Source organism: Kogia breviceps, chromosome 19, assembly GCF_026419965.1.
Source record: "Kogia breviceps isolate mKogBre1 chromosome 19, mKogBre1 haplotype 1, whole genome shotgun sequence".
Lineage (NCBI taxonomy): Eukaryota > Metazoa > Chordata > Mammalia > Artiodactyla > Physeteridae > Kogia > Kogia breviceps.
In genome coordinates, this window is record NC_081328.1 from 49,119,593 (window position 1) to 49,135,677 (window position 16,085).

General features: G+C 58.0%; 2 protein-coding genes across 5 annotated transcripts; both read right to left on the minus strand.

Annotated features, from left to right (window-relative positions):
- Positions 1-31: 31 nt before the first annotated feature.
- Positions 32-3,936, minus strand: SYNGR2 (synaptogyrin 2). 2 transcript variants are annotated; one of them, XM_067021576.1, is made up of 5 exons: positions 3,764-3,936; positions 1,646-1,883; positions 1,183-1,322; positions 880-1,093; positions 32-627 (listed from the first exon to the last, which is right to left on the minus strand). In XM_067021576.1, the coding sequence occupies exons 1-4, from the start codon at positions 3,860-3,862 to the stop codon at positions 896-898; spliced, it is 675 nt and encodes a 224-aa protein (XP_066877677.1). In that variant the 5' UTR covers positions 3,863-3,936; the 3' UTR covers positions 32-627; positions 880-895. The 2 variants fall into 2 exon arrangements, with proteins under 2 accessions (XP_066877677.1, XP_058902435.1); XM_059046452.2 differs by having other exon boundaries at positions 32-1,093; positions 3,764-3,918.
- Positions 3,937-5,995: 2,059 nt separating this feature from the next.
- C19H17orf99 (chromosome 19 C17orf99 homolog) lies at positions 5,996-14,879 on the minus strand. Of its 3 annotated transcripts, none has more exons than XM_067021577.1 (5): positions 14,802-14,879; positions 14,392-14,421; positions 7,399-7,717; positions 7,195-7,291; positions 5,996-6,047 (listed from the first exon to the last, which is right to left on the minus strand). In XM_067021577.1, the coding sequence occupies exons 1-5, from the start codon at positions 14,833-14,835 to the stop codon at positions 6,003-6,005; spliced, it is 525 nt and encodes a 174-aa protein (XP_066877678.1). In that variant the 5' UTR covers positions 14,836-14,879; the 3' UTR covers positions 5,996-6,002. The 3 variants fall into 3 exon arrangements, with proteins under 3 accessions (XP_066877678.1, XP_058902439.1, XP_066877679.1); XM_059046456.2 differs by lacking the exon at positions 5,996-6,047 and adding an exon at positions 6,674-6,957 and having other exon boundaries at positions 7,448-7,717; XM_067021578.1 differs by lacking the exon at positions 5,996-6,047 and adding an exon at positions 6,674-6,957.
- Positions 14,880-16,085: the final 1,206 nt, after the last annotated feature.

The window sequence follows — 16,085 nt, forward strand, 5'->3', positions numbered from 1 at the left end:
TAGACAGAGGCCCCACCCATGGCAGTGAAGATTATGAATGAGAAAAACATTTATTCCATCTCCAAAATTTGTCCTAACAGAATCCAAGGGTGCTGTGCTTCTTCCCCCAAGGCTCTGCAATACATTCAGAGCAGCCTGGGGGCTGTGGGTGTGCCCCACACCTCCCAACTAACAGTGGTGGGGTATTTACATAAAGCTGGGTGTTGTCATCAGGCAAAGCCCCTTCCTTCGGCCAAGGGGTGGGAGCAGAGACAGTGCTGCCCGAGCCCGCTGGCGGGGGGGGGGCACCAGCCCTGCGCCTAGGCTGTCAGGAAGGTGACCCAGAGGCACTGGCACAGTCGTGAGCCCAGATCCAAGTGAGCAGACACTTCAGCAGTGAGCACGGGCTGCCGCTCACAGAGCAGGCAGGGGGCAGGGGGCTGGGGGCAGCACGAACCTGAGTGAGGAGGAAAGGAGCCCCAGCCCGGTGCCAGCAGCAGAGCAGGGGGAAGGCCCCACAGCCTCATCTTTGGCAGAGACCCCCAGATGGCGGCGGCCACCGAGGCCTGCACGTGGCCCGGCTCCTTCCGGCTGGGGAGAAGCTAAGGCACTTGTCAAACCAGCATGTCGGGCCTACTCCAGGCGGCGCTGGGGATCATTAAAAGCAATGACAAAACCTGTCCAACCAAAAACCCTTCCCTAAAAAATGCCCTCGAGGAGTGGTGGGTGAAGCCCCCTGGGGCACAGGCCGAGGAGGCAGGGGCTCTCTCTCCAGGCCTTGCGTCAGCTCGACAGGCGCCAGGTGGATGGAGAGGGGCCGGCAGCTCTGGGAGACCAACCTCTGGGGGAGGAGTCCGGGAAGAGGGGAGGACCCCCAGGCACCCTCCCTCCTCCCCTTACCATCCCCAGCCGCCGCTCAGTACACGGGGGGCGGCTGGTAGCCCTCTGTGGTCTCGGCGTTCTGGGTGAAGGGTGGCTGTTGGCAGTTGTCCACAGGCGTGCCTGGGTAGGAGGCATAGGCCGTGCTGGGGTCCAGAGTGGGGTCCACGTAGTTCTGGATGAAGTCGTCCACTCCGGCCTTGTAGCGCTGGTAGGCCAGGGAGGCCAGCATGCCCTGCAGAGAGCCCCGAGGTTTGCGTTCCTCAGCCCTCCACCACCCTTCACCAAAGACACCAGGACCCTGGCCCGTCCTGGTCCACTTACCCAGGAGAAGACAGAAAAGAAGCTGAAGGCGATGGCCGCCCGGGCTGAGTCGGCTCCCACCAGCACAAGTGCCGGCTTGGTGGCTGCCCATTGATTGGCAAGGAAGCAGAAGACAACAAACCACAGGAAGGTCCAGAGAGCTGGGGAGAAGGCCAGGAGGGCAGGGTTAGCTCCACGGAGGAGGCAGGAGGGCAGGCACCTCCTGGGGGGAGATGCCTCCGGGGGTGTAAAGGGCACTGATGCAGAAGGTGGGCACAGGATGCCATCCTGGGAGTCCTTGCTCCAAGTCCCACCGAGCTCCGGAGGGTTTCGGCAGACGGTGAGAAATCCTTGCGTGCCAGCCTGCCTGCTGGGGGGGTCTGGGGACCTGGGGCTGCTCCCACCCCTCCCAGGCCTGCAGTCACAGGGACCGCTGCCACTCCTGTTCACCCCAAGATCAAATGGAGGTGCAGCCGGCAGATACCTGAGAAGAGCAGGTCGCTGATGACCAGGTACTTGCGGTCAGTGGCGTTGCTGATCTGGGGGAAATAGATGTCGACCACGAAGAAGAAGGCCGAGGCCAGGAAGGCCAGCACCCCGATGGCGCTGCCGAAGCGGCACGCGTCCTCGTTGTGGTTGAACACGCAGTACAGCTGTTTGGAATCGTGGGCGTTGCTGTAGCCCTCACCGAAGATGCATGAGAACACGATCAAGGCGAAGACCTGAGGGGGAGGCAGGGGAAGGGATGAGTGACTGCTACCCTCGCGGGACAAACCCCCCAGGTGGCCCACAGAGTGGGACCCTGATGGGAGTTGGACACTGGCCTCCTCTGCTCCTGCTGCTCTCCGTGCTGGAGGTCGGTGTCCCAGCCCCTCCTGAACTTGGGGAGCGAGTCCCTCCCTCTCCCTTCTCCTGGGCTATCTCCAGACACCAGTCACAAGTCACGAGGGGCATGGCCGGGGATTCCTGGACTGGGGATGGTGGGGAGTGGAGGGGGATCTCCTGGGAGGGGACTGCCCGCCTAGCTGCCTGCCTGGAGGATGGGTACTGGTGGTTAGGTAGTTGAAGATTAAGGGCAATCGCCCAACCTAAACCAATCCCACTTTCAGTGAGCTTTAAACAGGATGGGTCACAAAGTCATAGAAACCCAAGCTTGGAGTCACCCCCATCACCTGTCTGAGTCACCTCTACAGCACCCAGCCTCTGCCTAAACACCCAGTGATGGAGGACTCCTCCCACCTCAGGAAAGCCATGCCTCCGAGCTGAAGTAGTGTCCCCAGACCCCCACCTCCTGGAGCCCCCTCCATCTCTTCCCTGCTGGGCTCCCCAGTTTGGCCAGCTTTTTTCCTACAAGGAATTATGGCCTCTTTGGCATCCTGGCCCCTGCCCTCCCAGGGAACCCCAGCTGGCCTCCTGCTCATAGTGGGTCCTACCCACACAGGACACCTCAAGCTGGTCTGCCCAGCAGGCCTGTGGACACAGCTCTGCACTCAGACCCCTGGATGTACTGGGGTGGGGGTCGAGGGGGTGTACCAGCCAGAACTCTGGGAGGGGCTCCAGGCCCTAGCGAAAAGCCTCACGTCACCTGTCTCTGCCCCAAACTGAAAGGCCACCGCTCATCCCTGCCTTATGTCGGCAGACCCGGGACAGTCTGGATGCCTGGCTCCCTCTGGGACGGGCCCCGGCCTCTCCCCAGCCTGCCCTGCCTGCCTGCACAAGGCCCTCTCAGTAGGCTCTGGAGCTGGCAGTCACAAGCCCCACCCCCCGCTGGAGATGAAGCCGGAACTCCGGATGCTGGGAGCAGTGTGCCAGCCTGACTCCTGGCACTGCCATCCCAAAACGTGGGCATCTGCTCCTGGGGTCAGACCACACAGTCGGGCAGAGCTGGGGTGAGGGTGTCACCAGGGCAACTCATAGGGCTCCAGTCCCAGGCAGGGGCAGGTGTGGTGTGGGTGCCGCATGCCCAGCCCTCTGCCTGCGGGCTGGCTAACAGCTTGTCCAGCTTTGGGCTCTGGTTGTCCAAGAGCACGGGACCTCCCACCAACGCCCACGCCCCGTAACCTGGTACTGGAGCGCTCATCCAGCTCACGTGGAGGGGAACATCCTGGGATCACCTGATCTTGGATGGGGAAGCAGACCCATGGGCTGCTCTTAGGTGGAAGAGAAACTCTATTTCAGGGCGCCAGAGCGGACGCCAGGCTGCCCCCCCCCAACCCCACGCACCCCACGTGGCTTCGGAAAGCCCCTTCCTGATTAATTCCCCCAGGCTGGGAGTCGCGGCGTGCCGGCCACCTGTCCTGGAGCCGCCTCAAACTCCTGTCACTGCCAGCAGGGCGACAGGCCTGCTCCCCGTGGGGCCGCCCGGCCATTCCGCGCCCGGGCTGGGAGGTGGAGGGTGGCGGGACCCGGGTTCGGGGGGCGGCGGGACCCGGGGGGTGAGGGGCCGGAGGGTCCCGGGCCCCGCTCGCCCGCCCTACGCGCGCCGCTCCCACCCCCGGGCCTCGGCCGCCACCACCTGTCGCGCTCTCAGGCTCACGGCGGCCCCCGTCCCCCCCGGCCTGGCAACGAGGTCGGGTCCCCGAGGCCCGGCACCCCGGCTCACCAAGCACACGGCGCGCACCACCACCTGCGGCTGCGTCAGGAAGCGCCGTAGGTCGAAGGAGCCGCCCGCCTTGGCCGCGCCGTAGGCCCCGCTCTCCATGTCGCCGTCGCAACCGCCTCCGCCGCCGCCGCAGCCGCGGACTGCTGAGGAGCCAGCCCGCCGCCCCGCCCCCGGCCAGGCTCCTCCCCATGGGCGTGGCCAGCACCACCCCAGGGACCGAGGGCAAAGTCCGCCCAAGGCGAGCGGCGGAGCGGGAGCGGCAGGGATGCCCCGACAGCCCGGGCTGCGCTTCCAGCGGCCGACATCCGTCCAGCGGCCGCGGACTCATTGTCCAGCCCACCTCTCGGCCGGGGTCTCGTCCCTCTGCTATGCTGGTCCGCAGGGCGACTGGAAGGGGCCAGAGAGTCCCCAGGAAGAGAGGGTCGCAAGGAGGGCCCGCCTCTCTGCTCCATCCACTCTTCGCCCCTGCACTCCCGCCTCCTCCTCCAGGAAGCCCCGCCAGACGCCGTCTGGGCCCCACCTGCCCAAGACCCAGGCCCCTACGCACCTCCTCTCTCCTCCCCCATTCTACTCAAACCCCAGGCCACAGCCTGAAGCCCTCCCTGCATGGCCTGTCACTCTTTCCTCCTCTCTGGAGCTAAGCCTGGGGTGTGGTCGAGACCACCGCCCCTCCCAGTTTTTCCCGAGCCGGGCCCGGCCCCAGGGCCATGTAGGGCCGTGCGTAGGGCCGACTTCCAGGCTCCAAGATGTTGTGCAGACAGAAACGAAGTTCCCAGGGTGACCGGCAGGGGGCAGAGTTTAATCCAATTCTTTCCGGAAATGGTTCAGAGCGACCAAACTGGGATGGCCCTATGTGTGTGTGGGTGGGGAGGGGGGCTGGTTCTCCAGGGGCCTCAGGCTGACTCGGCAGGGAGGAATTCCAGACATCATAGTTACAGGTAAGGATTAATGAGGGGGTGCTGGCCAGGTGAGGCCCAGAGTCCTCCAGGGGAGCGGGACGGTGACAGGTGAGCAGTGGAGCCAGAGGACTGGGCCACCAGGAGATGGGGTGCCACTCCAGGGAAGAGGGGAGCAGGTGTGGGGGAGGAAGCTGTGGCCCTGGGTGGGCTGGTGCCTCTGGGCCTTCACATCTACCCCACCGTCTTCCCAGACCTGGATGCATGGTGGCGAGCAGCTGAGCGGCGAGGAGAGGGGCCCTCACAGAGCCCCCTCCTCCTATGGACCTCTCCTTCCCCCTACAGCTCCCCCCCATCCTAAAACCCTCAAACTAGCACCATGAGTATTTGGTGAAGAACACCAGCGCTCCCAGAATCCAGGCTGGTGGGCTTTTTCTTCATTCTTTTCTTCATTTCATTTCTTCAAATGGTGGGTCCTTCTGTGGGGGATAAGGACCAGGGCTCTCCTGGGGACTCTGCAGAACCTGCGTCTTCTGGTCATGACCTTGATGACAAAGGAGTTGAGACTCCAGGTTAAGCCAGCACACCTCCCAGCCACCCCCTCCCAAGGCCTCCAGGAATTTTATTGGTGGCAAGTGCATCGGTGCCCTGGGCAGGAGGAGGGGCGTTAGGCTTAGTCACACCACGAAATAAAGTGGGGGCACTGAATCACCTGGAGGCCAAGTACTGGGCCCTGGTCTGTATACCCCCTGTTACAGAAGGGGAAACCGAGGCTCAGAGAGCCGACATGGCTCACCCATGAGCCTGGCCTCTGGGACAGACTTGGGAGGGAGGGATGCAGAGGTAAGACAAGGAGAGTGCCAAGGACTCCTGGACAAAGCCCACCAAAGAGGCTGGCCAGGTGTTAGTTAATTGGTCGACCGAACCCACACTGGGGTCCTAGCTCGGGCTGAGACCCCCTGTCTCAGCCAGGGAGGTTTGATTTGCTCAGTCAATAACAAAACAGATGCTGAGACTGGAAGAACACCAGCTTTCTTCAATGGCCAAAGAATGGAGAAGCAGGAACCTAGTTCGCGAATCAACTCAACCCAATTCAGGTGGAGACACCAGATACATAGGAGGGTTGGAGTAAAAGGGAGGGGTTTGGAATGAGTGGAGGAATATTCATGAGTTATCCAAGAACAGGGGTGTGGTGTGGACCTGGAACTGATGCAACTCTCCTTTTCAGTCCTTGTAGGGGCTTTTCTGGTCGTCCTCCTGGTGATTGCCAACGTATAGAGCGTGTAATAAGGCTCTAGATCTATTGGAAGTCAAATCCTCCGCCATCTTGAGCCTAGTCGGTTCTAATTGGTTCTTGTTTTTTTTCCGTTTGCTGCTTCCTCCTGAAACTTAGATAAGAGTAATTGGTTTCTTTTCGAGGGAGGGACAGGGTTGTGATTCTGGGGAGACAGCTTTGGTACCAGAGGGGTGGGGAGGAGGACCAGGAGACGGAAGTGTCCTAGGAACCACGGGAGGTGAGAAGTTCGGAGGCAGAGGTGACCACTGCCAAAGGCCAGGCAGGTGGGGCACACGGAGGCCTGTGGTGCCCAGGGTTGGACAGCACAAAAGCCCTGGTCACTTTACAAGTCAGTGAAGTAATAGCCTTGGAGAGGGGACCCCAGGAGGTCCAGCCCCTGCCTCCGGTCACCAGCTGGAAAGACTGACGGGGTTTTCATGGAGGGCAGAAGAAGCCCGTGGCCCACCCTGGTGCCCGGGAGGCCTCATCCTCCTCAGACCAATAGGGAGCATTGGGGAGAGCCCCACCCAGAGGCAGTGGACTCCACGGCAAGGCGGCTAGAGCATGGTCAGGGTCAGATAAAGCCGCCAACGTGCTCCATGGGCACTTGGCACACAGTAGGCCCTAAGTAAGCTTTTGCAAGTCATGCATAAGCAGTATGGCCCTTTCTTTGCCCTGGTGGTGTTACCGAACGCAAGTTCATGTGCCCAACACACTGTGAAGCCAAACAAACCAAAATGCTGGAGTTTGGAGCAGAGAAAGTTTTATTGCGGGGCCATGCAAGGAGAACGGGGTGGGGGCACTCACGCCCCCCCAAATTCCGAACTACTCGAAGGCTTTGAGCAAAGCACTTTTATAGGCCAGGTGAGGGAGGGGAGTCGCAGGGTATGTGATCAGTTCTCTGATCGGTTGGTGTCACAGAGGTTAACATTTTCAACCCTTGGGCACCAGAAGGCCCCTGGGCTACGAGCTCCTGATCATCAAGTAGTTAATTTCTTCCATCTGGTGGTGGGTTTTAGCATCTGAAAAATTCAGCAAATATGCCTGAGATACTGTTATCTGGGTACTTCAGAGAGGAGCTACAGCAGAAGATATGGAGGAGGGGTCTGGCCTGGGAAAGCCCCACAGGGTCCTGCTTGGTTCCAGGGGCAGCCCTGCCCTACCAAACCACCACCGGCCCTGCCAAGCCAGGGCCCCCATTGGTCCGCATAGGCCATCAGCAGTTCGCTCCTCCCCCACATCCAGCACCCATTTCCTACCTGATCTGCTTGGTCCAGCTCAGTTTCCAAGAGAAGATGGCTATGATGGAGATGAGGCAGCCAGCCAGCACGAAGGTGGGTACCTGGGGCAGCTCTCCTGTGAAGGAGGCAGGGGGCAGCTGGGCTGGACTTCCGTTAGGCCGGGCCAGGGTGGGCATGGCCGCGTCAGGACACCCTTCCCTACTCCTGGCACCTCCCACTGACCTACTCAGAAGTGCCGGCTGCCCCTCTGGAGACCAAGGGGCCCTCTCACCTGGGGGCACCAGTGTGAAGGTAGTGTGCTGGACGCTGATGTCGTTTTCAGCCTGGCACCGGAACCAGTCCGACGTCTGGCTCAGTGGAAAGGAGAAGTTGGCTGGCTGCCCTGGGCTCTGAGTCTGCTGCATGTGGATGTGCCCGTTCCTCCTGACCAGTCTGTAGGTGATGGGTGGGCTGCCCGAGGATGCCTGACAGAACACCTCTACCCTGAGGCCTGAGCCCCTGTCCAACAGGGTGAAGTCAGCTTGCAGCTGGGACACTGGCTCTGGCAGGGTGGGAGAGGGCGGGGGCACAGGTGTGGCTGGGAGACTTTAATGCCCTCTCCCTAGCCAATTCCCTCCGTACACGAGCCTAGTGGGCTAACTGCTTGCTCCTCCAGGCAGCCTTCCGGATTACTCCCTCCGCCTCGCGTCTGAGCTTCTACCCTACTTGCAGTGTATACCATACAATTTCATACGTGTATTTGGTTTTATTTTCATGTGGTATATTCTGGGTTGCCAGACTTAGCAGCTAAAAATACAGGACACCCAGTTAATTTTGAATTCAGATTAACAATGAATAAAATTTAGGCAGTTTCTTAAAGATGAGACAGTCCAAAGAGGAAGAAGGAAACCAACATTTATCAAGCACCTTAAGAAAATGCTGGTTTGGCAATTCCTCAAAAAATTAAAGAAAAGAATAAAGAAACTGCTGTGGGAAAAGTCTACCTCCTGGGTTTAGACTCTTTCTCCTCAGAACATTACTATAGAGATAAATTGAAATCAGGACATGAGTAGGAAGCATGGAGAAGTTTGGAACACCGGGTGGGAGGACTGACATTGGCTTCAACTTCTAGAGTCAACAGTTTTGTCCCCTGCTGCAGGGGCCAGGAGCTCTGTCGGTCCTGCTTATCACCGCATCCCTGGCCAGAAAGTTACTATCTGTTGGCTGAACGAAACACTTGCTCTCAGGTTGCACGCTGAAGCGTGGCATCCGCTCCTTGCAGGGATCTCCTTATGTGATAAAGGGGCGAACCTTGAGTCCTGTGGTCCCAGTGCTCCTTGAGGACACCCTGGAGCTGGGGATTTCCTCCCAGGATGGGGACAAGTAAAGTACAGAGTGGGCCAGCCACCCAATGAGCTGGCCCAGCATTCAGGCCTGATACTGGGCAGTGGCCTGGAGGCATCTAGGGCCTGTCCACCTTCCGAGGTCAGAGATCAGAGGTTTCCTCATCCAGACCTGCTCTAGGTACCTTCGCCATAAGCATCTCTGCCATACGCATCTTTGCCGCAGGCATTTCCACTGCAAAACTAATCGGCCTTCCAATGCGGAAGTCCTGAAACTGATACCTCTCTTAAGGAAGGAAGAAATTTTAGTAAACAAGAAAAAGTGGGGACTTCCCTGGTGGCGCAGTGGTTAAGAACCTGCCTGCCAATGCAAGGGACACGGGTTCGAGCCCTGATCAGGGACGATCCCACGTGCCATGGAGCAACTGAGCCCGTGTACCACAACTTCTGAGCCTGCGCTCTAGAGCCCATGAGCCACAACTACTAAGCCTGCGTGCCACAACTACTGAAGTCCGCGTGCCTAGAGCCCGTACTCCGCGACAAGAGAAGCCACGGCAATCAGAAGCCCGCGCACCGCAATGAAGAGTAGCCCCCGCTCGCCGCAACTAGAGAAAGCCTGCGTGCAGCAGCGAGGGCCCAACGCAGCCAAAAATAAATAAATATAAATAAATTTAAAGAAAAGAAAAAGTGTGATGCTGGACGAGAAGATGAATCAACAGGCAAAAAAAAAAAGATAAAATCCTATGAACGAAAGACTTGGAAGACAAGTGATTTAGATACAACCCACAAAATAAAATCAGTTATTTGTGCAGTATTGCCATGAATCTACACACATTTAAATATATTAACATATTTTCGATTTCATAATAAAGTCTTTAAGTTTTCAATTCATTTTTCATGTTTCCTTATGTCCTTTTAAATGTCCCTCTTTTGTTTATTTTTTAATATTCATACGGTGAAATTGCCTTCTGGCCAATTAGTTAATTAGTTATGTGGTGACAATGCCTATGGCAAAGATGCCGTGGGCTGCAGGGGTGGTGGCCAGGCTCCTGCTCCCAGACAGGTCAACATCTGGTTCAAAGGGACAGTCAGAAGGCAGGGGGCAGGTGGGTATGGCCCAGACCACGAGAGATGTCACGGTGGAGGGATCCTAAACTTGGAGAGGTTGGACGGAAGTAGAGAAACAGGCCACTTAGGAAGGGCAGGACTTCAGAAGAACCGGGAGACCAGATGCTCACAGCACCTAGAGGACTCTCCTCCCTGGACCCAGGACCAAGGCGCACTCTGCAGCTACTCCCAGCAGGCACGCATCTGTCCAAACCGTCTCTCTGCTTGGGAATAATTTTTCTGTTTTGTAGGCAGATCCTGGAGTCGATTTCGATGTAGAAAACATCTGTAAGATCTTCCTATGGGTCTGATCTTGCCCACACTGAACTCTCCAAGACAGCGATCACGATTAAACAAAGATGCCTCCTGAATGGGGGCTTGGGAGAGAAGTCTGAATGATTCGTGGTGGGCACTTACCTGCCTTTTCAAGGAGAGTGTGTAGGGGGCGATGCTTGGGCCGGGGGCGGTGAAGAGAGAAGGGTGTATGAAATCTAAATATCATATACCTCATTCCTCATCCTTGCCCTGCCAGGCACATTGGCTCCAGAAATGCTGCGATCAGCGATCAGAAAACTGCCCACTGAGCAGAGAACTGGAAGAAACTAGAATATGATGTTCTTCAGAGACATTTCCTAGGAATCCTAAAGTTTCTGACTGCTAAGCATATTTCCTTCTCAACCAGAGGTGATTTTGCCTCCAGGGGACCTTTGTGTCCAGAGACATTTTTGGTTGTCGCCAATGGGGTGTGAGGTGCTCCTGGCATCTAGCTGGGAAGAGGCCAGGGAAGCCGCTAAACATCGTACAATGCACAGGGCAGCCCCCATAACAGAATTGTCCAGCCCCAATGGCAATCGTGTCAAGGCTGAGAAACTGGTCTAGACAGTTAGCAGTGGCTTTGCAGAATCAGGATTGTCTCCCCACCCACGGCTGCTCAGACACCGCAAATCTTTTCTCATCGGCACCTCTTTCTAAACTTTGTGAGAACCCCCATTTTTTTCATACTATTTTTTTTTCAAACACTCCTTCAGGCAAAATCTTTGAAGTGAAGTAAAGCTCTATCTAGAGTTTAATCTACTCTCCGGGGCACCAGTTTGCAAAACGCTACCAACAATTTCATCAACGTGACTCTGGGGCCCAACAGTCAACGGCTCTTGGGGCCAGAATCTTCCTCCCCGGGGAAATGCGGGTCCAGGCTTAAGGGTGATGACACTTTTGCTCCCTTCATTGTGGGGAAATGACCTTGACTTAACAAAAATGGAAAGAAAAAGCTGGCCCACCTTCATTTCCATTTCGATGGCCATTAATAGAAGCCTGATTTACATAAGTTCACAGACAGGAGCCACTTTCTTTTTTAGTGCCCTACAGGGTAGAGCATTCACTTTTTATTCTAACAAGACCTGTGTGGGTCTTTCCTTTTGATTATTTAGTTTATGCATCTAGCCCACCCATAAGGAGTGGTCTGTCATTTAATGACATCACAAATTCATCATCTGTGTCTGAACATTTGAACGATAGGATGGCACACTCAGAATCTGATGAAATGACAAGGACACCCTGGGGACCGGAAGCTGAGCCAGGCCAGGGCTGGGGCGATCGAATGGCTGTGCAGAGCCTCCCACTGTCGCTAAAGAAAGAGCGAGAGGCTTAGGGCTGTGCCCGGGCCGGGGGCAGTGGGCTGCCGCCCCGCTGGGCTCGGAGGCCCTTCAGGATCTCCCCTACCTCTCTCTCCCTAGCTCGTTTATGTGATAACCCAGAAGCTTGGAGATTGGAGTCCCAACCCTGGAGGCCCAATTCATTAGACCTGAGCTCAGACCCAGGAACCTGATGAGGGTTGAACAAGCAGCTCATCTGCTGAGAGTTGAATTGTGTCCTCCAAAAAAGAAGATGTATTCAAGCCTTAACCCCAAGTACTTGTGAATGGGACCTTATTTGGAAATGGGGTCCTTACAGATGGACTTCAGTAACCCATGCTGGATGAGGGTGGGCCCTAAAGAGGAGAGACAAAGACACACACACACAGGCCATGTCAAGACAGAGGCAGAGTTTGCAGTGATGCTGTCACAAGCCAGGGAACGCCAAGGACTACCACAGTCCCCAGGAGCGAGGCTTCAGATGGAGCCTCCAGAACAAGGAGAGAATCCACTTCTGTGTGGTACTTCGTTAGAGCAGCCCCAGGAAACCAGCACAGCCCCCTTACAGTGAAGCGGGTTTCAGGAGCTGGGGGGAGGGGACAGTCATCAAGATTCCTTTGTACGCACTCGGAATCTGTCCTTCAACCGGGCGGGCGCCCCAGCCCCCCACCGAGAACACTGTCTTCTTTCATGGCAGCCCCACGGGAGACCCCAGGCTCCCAGGTCACCCTCATCTTCCTGCCCCACCCTTTCTAGGGCTCTGAAAGTCCCCCTTTACGCCCCACTTCCCCCTGAGCCCTCTGGAAGGCTGGTAGGCTCAGTTGGCACCAAATCCCGTAACCCTCAAAGCTTTCCTCTCACATCTCACCTTCTACACCCAATGGAACCCAGCCTCCCCTCCCCCGCGCAGTGCCTGCACCAGTGGCATCTCAGGTAGCGGCGGGGGGGGGGGGGGGGGGGAAGGACCCTCACAGCCTTCCCAACACTGGCCTGGGATGGCGAGGGCAGGCATCCTCTTGCTTTTCCTGGGCCACTCTCCCTCCTCCCTCCCTAAACAGCAGCCTTGAACCTCATGTCTGCAGACACTGCACCCTGCCCCTCTGGGTTACAATTACCTAGAAATGCCCACCATCCCCTGAAGATTCTTGTGCCTGGTTCCTGCTACACTCAATACTGCACTTGCCATGATTCTTGGGGATTTCAAAATACACAGAGAGAAACGTTCCAAAATCTTGGCTCTTAACACCCAATATCTCAGGCCCAACCTCTTGTTCCCGTTAGTAGTAATCAGTTGTAAGGCTGCCCTTGACCTCGCCAGTCCCCAGCTGCTCAGACCAAAAACCCCCGAGTCATCTTCCACAGCTCTGTCTTTCCCATCCCATCCCATCCATCAGCAAAGGCCTTCAGAATATATCTTGACCACCTTGCCGGGCCGTCTGGCTATCACCCAGTCTCTCCTCTGGATCCCGGGAACAGCCTAAAGGCTCTCTGGGATTCTACATCCCCATCCCGTCCCTTCTCAGCACAGCAGCCAAAATGACCCCAGGAAGAGTAAATCAGGTCAAGCCTTCTGCTGTAAACCCTCCCACTGCTATGCCCACAGGGCCCCCCCCCCACCCCACTCAACACTGCCCCCCCCACCTCATCCAACACTCCCCTGCCCCTGCTTCCTGTGCTCTGGCCACGCAGGCCCTTGTCCAGGCACATCCTGCTCTACCACCTCCTTCGTGTCCTTGCTGGTGTGTCCCCTTCTCAGTGGTGACTTCCCAGTAGATGGTGCCCTCCCGCCCCACCCCCACCCCATGTTCCCTTCCCCTCTTCCCTGCTTGCTGTTCTCTGGGACCTATCACCGTTCTAGCACGCTGTACAATGTGCTTATTTTTATTATCATCTGTCCCTCCGGCCCCACTGGAATGTAAGCTATGTGAGGGCAGGGGTCTCTTTCGTTTCTGCACTTTGTATATATCCATCCTGGGGCCTCAAGCAGCACCTGGCACCAAACAGATGCTCAGCCAGTAATTACTGAATGACTGGATGAATGATTGAATGAATGAATGAATGATTTGTCAGTCGGTTCCTTAGGAGTTGAGTTAGCAGGACTTGCTGGGCAAGAGTCTGAGCGGACGTCAGGGGCCGGAGGGGGGTGGACCGGCCCCGCCCAGGTACTTCCCGGAGACCCAGAGGCCAGGGCCCAGCGCCGTTCGTTCTCCTTTTAGCGGAAACACCATGATGTGTTTGTTTTTAAAGCAAATAAGGAAATGATATTTCAGCCCCGAGCGCACTCAAGTGAGGCCCACCCTTACGTGGGATAGAGGCAGCTGCGGCTGCAGCTGACGCCCTGAGACCAGGGAAGGTACAGGTCCAGATGAGACCAGAGGAAGGGCAGCCGCCCTTGCAGAGATGTGGAGAGGAGGAGGTGACTGACCACCTTGACTTGAAGGGCCACAGGGCCAGAAATGGGGGCCGGGGAGAGGGCGGGAGAAGGCAGGGGAGTGGAAAGGTGGAGGCAGCAAAGCTGAGGGAGGAGGGACGGCCACCGGAAGCATCCCCTCTCGCTGGCTCTGTACACCGGGCGGCTGGTGGAGAGAGGGGCCCTGACCCCTTCCCGTTGCCTCTGAGAGTCAGGCAGTTTCCCCTTGGCTGGACCTCGGGGAGCGGGGAGTTGGGAGAGCCCGGACCTCCTTTCTCACTCGCCCTCCTCCTGGTCCAAGGCACCCCACCAGAATGCCCCCGGCCTGCCCCAGGGTCACACCCACCCCGAGGGGCTTCTGCTACAGATCAGGCACTCAGGTAGAGTGCCTGGGGTACACCTGCCCGGGGACACGCCCTCTGCCCGCCTCTGCTGGTAATACCCCCCCCCACACACACACACAGCCCAAGGGGAAGCCAAGCACTTCCCTTGCCCCGCGTCGCTGTCCCCACCGTCTGCTGTCCTGCCCACTCCCACCTCCTGCAGAGCCTTCTCTTCTCCAACCCTCCGGGGCCCTGCAGGGGTTGAGGCTGGGGTCCAGAACCGTCCAGTGGTCTAGCAGCAGAGGCCGCTCACCCGCAACACCCTTCCCCCTGCGGGCCAAGGCCTCTACCGTGGGCGGGGCCTCTGACTCCAGGGTCCCCATCTGGGGGTACTCCGCCCTCCGGCATGCTGGGAAACTCACCTTTCTCCTGCTTCGCGAAGCTGCTGGTGGCTGTAAGAGAGGGGAGGGCGGTTAGGAGAGCCCAGGGTGGAGGGGAGGCCAGAGCCCACCCAGAGAGCCTCGTCCTGAGCCCAGAAGGAGGCCCAGGACTCCACAAGCACCTTCACTCACAGAAGCTCTTTGGAGCCCGGAGCATTTCGTATCATCAGCCCATTCTGCAGATGAGTAAAGAGTGGACCCAGAATGGTGAAGCGATAATTGGCTGGTCTGAGACTCAAGCCTAAACCTTCCCCTCTCTGTCCTGTGCTTCCCAGAGGCATCTGGGCCTTTGGGTCCCACCTCTGCTGTGTTCCCTAGAGCCCTGGCCCCTGAGTCTGCCACGTCAAGGCCCTGGCGGTGGCCCCCTCGCACGATGTCCCTGGGCAGCTCACCTAGCGCAGCCAAGCAGAACAGCAGGACTGCCATGCCCCTGCCGCGTGGGCTCCTCAGCCAGGCGCGCTAAGGGCTTCCTTGAGCGAGGCCGCCTCCACTCCAGAGCCTCTGAGTGCTCCCTGGGTGGGTGCGTGCCTGCAGCGGGGAGATAGCGCCCCGGACGCCGCAGCGCCCCAGAGCTGGGCCCGGGAATTAGGAGGGGCCTGGAGCCAATCCAGGGCTCACAGTCGCTGCCACTGCCGAGCTGTAGGGCCCCAGGGTAGAAGATGCCCATGTCCTCACCCTGGAGTATGTTATGGTAGCCAGCAAGGGGGAATTAAGCTTGCTAACCCGCTGATTTTGAGATGAGAGGATTATCCCAGATTATCGAGGTGGGCCTGATGTAATCATGAGGGTCCTTCTGAAGAACTGGTGGGCTGGACCCCTCAGGGCTGGGGGCTCAGGGCAGAGAGGTGAGAGGGAGCAGGTAAGGTGGGATTAGGACCCATCCAATCCCACAGAGGCTTTTTTCTTTTTTAAATGAAGTGACTTTACTGAAAGTCACTATTTATACACTGACACAGCTGCATGTGTTTTTCTCCTGCTATCATGGAACGTGGAACTCCCCCCCCCCCCCCATACGCGGGCCTCTCACTGCTGCGGCCTCTCCCACCGCAGAGCACAGGCTCCGGACGCGCAGGCTCAGCGGCCATGGCTCATGGGCCCAGCCGCTCCGCGGCATGTGGGATCCTCCCAGACCGGGTTAGGAACCCGTGTCGCCTGCATCGGCAGGCGGAGTCCCACCCACTGTGCCACCAGGGAAGCCTGAACGTGGAACTTTGATTTGTACACAGGTGCCTTCCTCAGGGAAGATGTCCCACCTCCAGGGAACAATTAGCTTCCTGTGCAGGCTCTTCTCTCCCACAGAGCCTCACAGGTCAGTGGCACTCACACCCCCAGCACAGCCCAGAAACGGGCACCTGACCCAAGGAAGGCCAGTTACAGCCCTGCCCTGGGGCCCCTAGGCCCGGCTCAGGGGCACCCGCTGAGGCCTGGGCGCGTTGGGAAGCTGGTCTGGTGGGAAGACCCGGCCTGAGCCTGCGCACAGCGTCCTGGAGCTCCCCCAAGCACTAGCTTTGTCTGTCACCTCGGTGGTCCCTTCTCCTCAGTGGGCAAGAATCAGCATCTGTCCCTTGCCACCCAGAGTCCTGACTCATACCCCTGGGGGTGTGCTCTGGGGACCCACCTACCTCTCTGCATTTGGGCAAAATCTAATCTTCTCTTAGTTTTCCTAGTGAAATTCC